We start from the raw sequence: 3313 nt of genomic DNA on the forward strand, positions 1-3313 counted from the left end.
TATATTATTATTATTATTATTATTATTATTATTGTTGTTATTAAAAGACAAAAAATAGTAGATATAATAACAATATTCATTAGCCATATGTTTTATTATAGTGATGCATTGATTAATTTGCATTTAATATCTCGACTTACATTTGTTAAAATCTAAAAGAAATGTGCTGAAACAGTAATATTCTTTAAGTTAAAGAAAGTATATCACATTTTGTTTTTTATGAAAAAAAAAAAATCTTACTTAGGCTTTACATAATATCTATCTTTTTAAAAAGAACTACATTTTGACAAATAAAATATAAGTATAAGTTAACATTACATCGTGGAAAGTCATGTTTATTTGGGAATGGATGGAGAATCTTCACACGGTGGACCGGGAAATATGACCGTTATGTCTGACACGTGTCTTCCAACTCAGCCACCTGTCTCCTTCTTCCATATCCCTCTACATTTTCTTTCCATCATCTACATTTCTGCTTCCCCCCCCCCCTCTCTCTCTCTCTCTCTCTCTCTCTCTCTCTCTACAATCTCCCTGCAATCTCGTGATCGAATAATCCGCCATTCGATCTCTCCCCAACATAACAAAATTCGGACCAAAATCTTTGATGGGTTTCCAACAGATCTAACATAGCTATGCTTTCATTTATTTCCGGCGAAAAGATTACTTCTTTTCTGCCATGTTTTCTGCTATTATTATACTTTTCCGGTAATGCTGTCGGTGGAACAATCTCGTTTGACTTCCAGTCACTTTCTCTGAGTAGCTTGAAGCTCCTTGGTGATGCTCACTTGGTCAACACGAGCATCATGCTCACTCGTGAGCTCGCTGTTCCAAACTCCGGTGCCGGAGGAGTTCTGTACAACAAACCTGTCAGGTTCAAGCGGCCTGGAACCACGATTCCGGCGAGCTTCACCACTTTCTTCTCGTTTGCGGTTACCAACTTAAACCCAGGTTCGATTGGTGGTGGCTTGGCTTTTGTGATCTCGCCGGGCGACGAAGACACAGGGGACGCCGGAGGGTACATGGGTATTCCGACTGGCGCCATTGCTATTGAATTTGATACCTTAATGGACGTTGAGTTTAAAGATATTAATGGAAACCATTTGGGTGTGGATCTTAACTCGATGATTTCAGCCGACGTTGCCGATTTGGATTCCATCAACATTGATCTGAGAAGTGGCGACCAGGTTAACTCGTGGGTGGAGTACAACGGCACAACTCAGCAACTCAACATCTCGATTTCATACTCCAACGTAAAACCAAGCACACCAGTTCTATCCGTCCCCATGGATCTCAATAAATACGTGAACGAGTTCATGTTCATCGGATTCACTGGGTCGACTCAAGGCAGCACTGAAGTCCACTCGGTTGAATGGTGGACCTTCAACTCATCATTTGATGACGCACCACCACATCCACCTCCACCAACCGCCAATTTCACGAACCCTGCCGCTGACTCAGTCAAGATTCCACCACCATCGATAGCACCAACCGAGTCAAACTCCACTCAAACCCACCATTCTACACAAAAGAAGAGCAAATGTAAGAACCAGTTATGCAAAGAAGGTGCAGGGGCGGTGGTGGGGGTGGTGACTGCCGGTGCATTTGTTTTAGCCGTGTGTACACTCTTACTAATTTGGGTCTACTCCAAGAAATTCAAAAATACAAAAAAGCCACAACCTTTTGCTTCTGAATTCATAAAAGCCCCCAAAGAATTCTCATACAAAGAGCTTAAATTAGCCACGAAAGGCTTCGACGCCACACGTGTAATCGGACATGGAGCATTTGGGACTGTTTACAGGGGTGTATTATCGGATTCCGGCGAGAATATCGCCGTTAAGAGGTGCAGCCATACAGGTGGTCAAGGAATGGCTGAGTTTCTATCAGAGCTATCAATCATCGGAACTCTCCGCCACCGGAATCTTGTGAGATTACAAGGTTGGTGTCACGAAAAAGGTGAAATTTTGCTGGTTTATGACTTGATGCCAAATGGGTCACTTGATAAAGCACTTTTTGAGTCAAGAATGACTCTCCCGTGGGTTCACCGGAGCAAAATCTTAATGGGTGTAGCCTCTGCTTTAGCTTATTTACATCAAGAATGCGAAAATCAAGTGATTCATAGAGATGTAAAAACTAGTAACATAATGTTAGACGAAGGGTTCAACGCAAGATTAGGAGATTTTGGGTTAGCCCGAAGAACAGAGCACGATAAGTCTCCAGACGCCACAGTGGCCGCCGGAACCATGGGATATTTGGCACCGGAATATTTATTAACTGGTCGAGCGAGTGAGAAAACAGACGTTTTTAGCTTTGGCGCGGTGGTGCTTGAAGTGGCTAGTGGCCGGAGACCGATTGAAAGGGAAACTACCGCGGTGGGGAAAACCAGGGAGAATAGTAATCTGGTAGAGTGGGTATGGGGTTTGCACAGGGAGGAGCGGTTGTTGTCGGCGGCGGACCCACGGTTGTCCGGCGAGTTTGACGAGGCACAAATGAATAAAGTATTGTTGATTGGGTTGGTGTGTTCTCACCCTGACCCGGCGGTTCGACCCACAATGCGAAATGTGGTTCAGATGCTTGTGGGTGAGGCTGAGGTGCCTGTGGTGGCGAGGGCAAAACCGTCATTAAGCTTTAGCACTTCGCATTTGTTATTGAATTTACAAGATAGTGTATCTGATTTGAATGAATTAGTTGCCATTTCAACCTCCTCATCAGAACACAGCTTCAATGGTGGCGGGTTGGACCTGGTTTAACCCGACCCGACCTGACCAGGTGCTCCTAGTTGGGTCGTGTAACATTATAATTGATATGATTTGTTGATTCATTGTGTAATAATTGATGTAAAGGACAATAATGAAAGGCTATGGGGATGAGTATAGGGCCAATCGAGGCAATTTTTCTAAAAAGTTAATGATATGTATTTAAGAGTTGTCTTAATTGATGATTGATAACCATGTGCGTTAAAATTAGTGGTGGTCATTTTCATGGAATTGTAGAGGATGGGGAATTTGCTTTTACGCAAAAAGCTCCAAGTAAAAGGTCAAAAAGCAAGATTGTATTGGAGTTTGAGTAGATGTTTCGTAAAGTAAATAGGGGTTCATCTTCAAAGCATGGAGACATTGTATTGGAGTTTGAGTAGATCTTTGTTACACAACCACTCTATTTCAATGATACACTATTGTCGATATATAACTTCTTTTTCTATATTGATGAGATGTTCAGAATTAGGGATCAGCATAACCGGATATCCGCCTATTTTAGTTGGAACTGGAACCGATGGTTCATGAGTTTTTGGAATTAGAACCGGAACCGTCTACAC

General features: G+C 42.4%; 1 protein-coding gene across 1 annotated transcript; it reads left to right on the plus strand.

Moving 5' to 3' along the window:
• Positions 1-432: 432 nt before the first annotated feature.
• LOC111915204 (L-type lectin-domain containing receptor kinase VIII.1) lies at positions 433-2945 on the plus strand. The gene has a single exon (XM_023910876.3). The coding sequence runs from the start codon at positions 633-635 to the stop codon at positions 2745-2747; it is 2115 nt and encodes a 704-aa protein (XP_023766644.2). The 5' UTR covers positions 433-632; the 3' UTR covers positions 2748-2945.
• Positions 2946-3313: the final 368 nt, after the last annotated feature.

The sequence above is a fragment of the Lactuca sativa genome, chromosome 1, assembly GCF_002870075.4.
Source record: "Lactuca sativa cultivar Salinas chromosome 1, Lsat_Salinas_v11, whole genome shotgun sequence".
Taxonomy (NCBI): domain Eukaryota; kingdom Viridiplantae; phylum Streptophyta; class Magnoliopsida; order Asterales; family Asteraceae; genus Lactuca; species Lactuca sativa.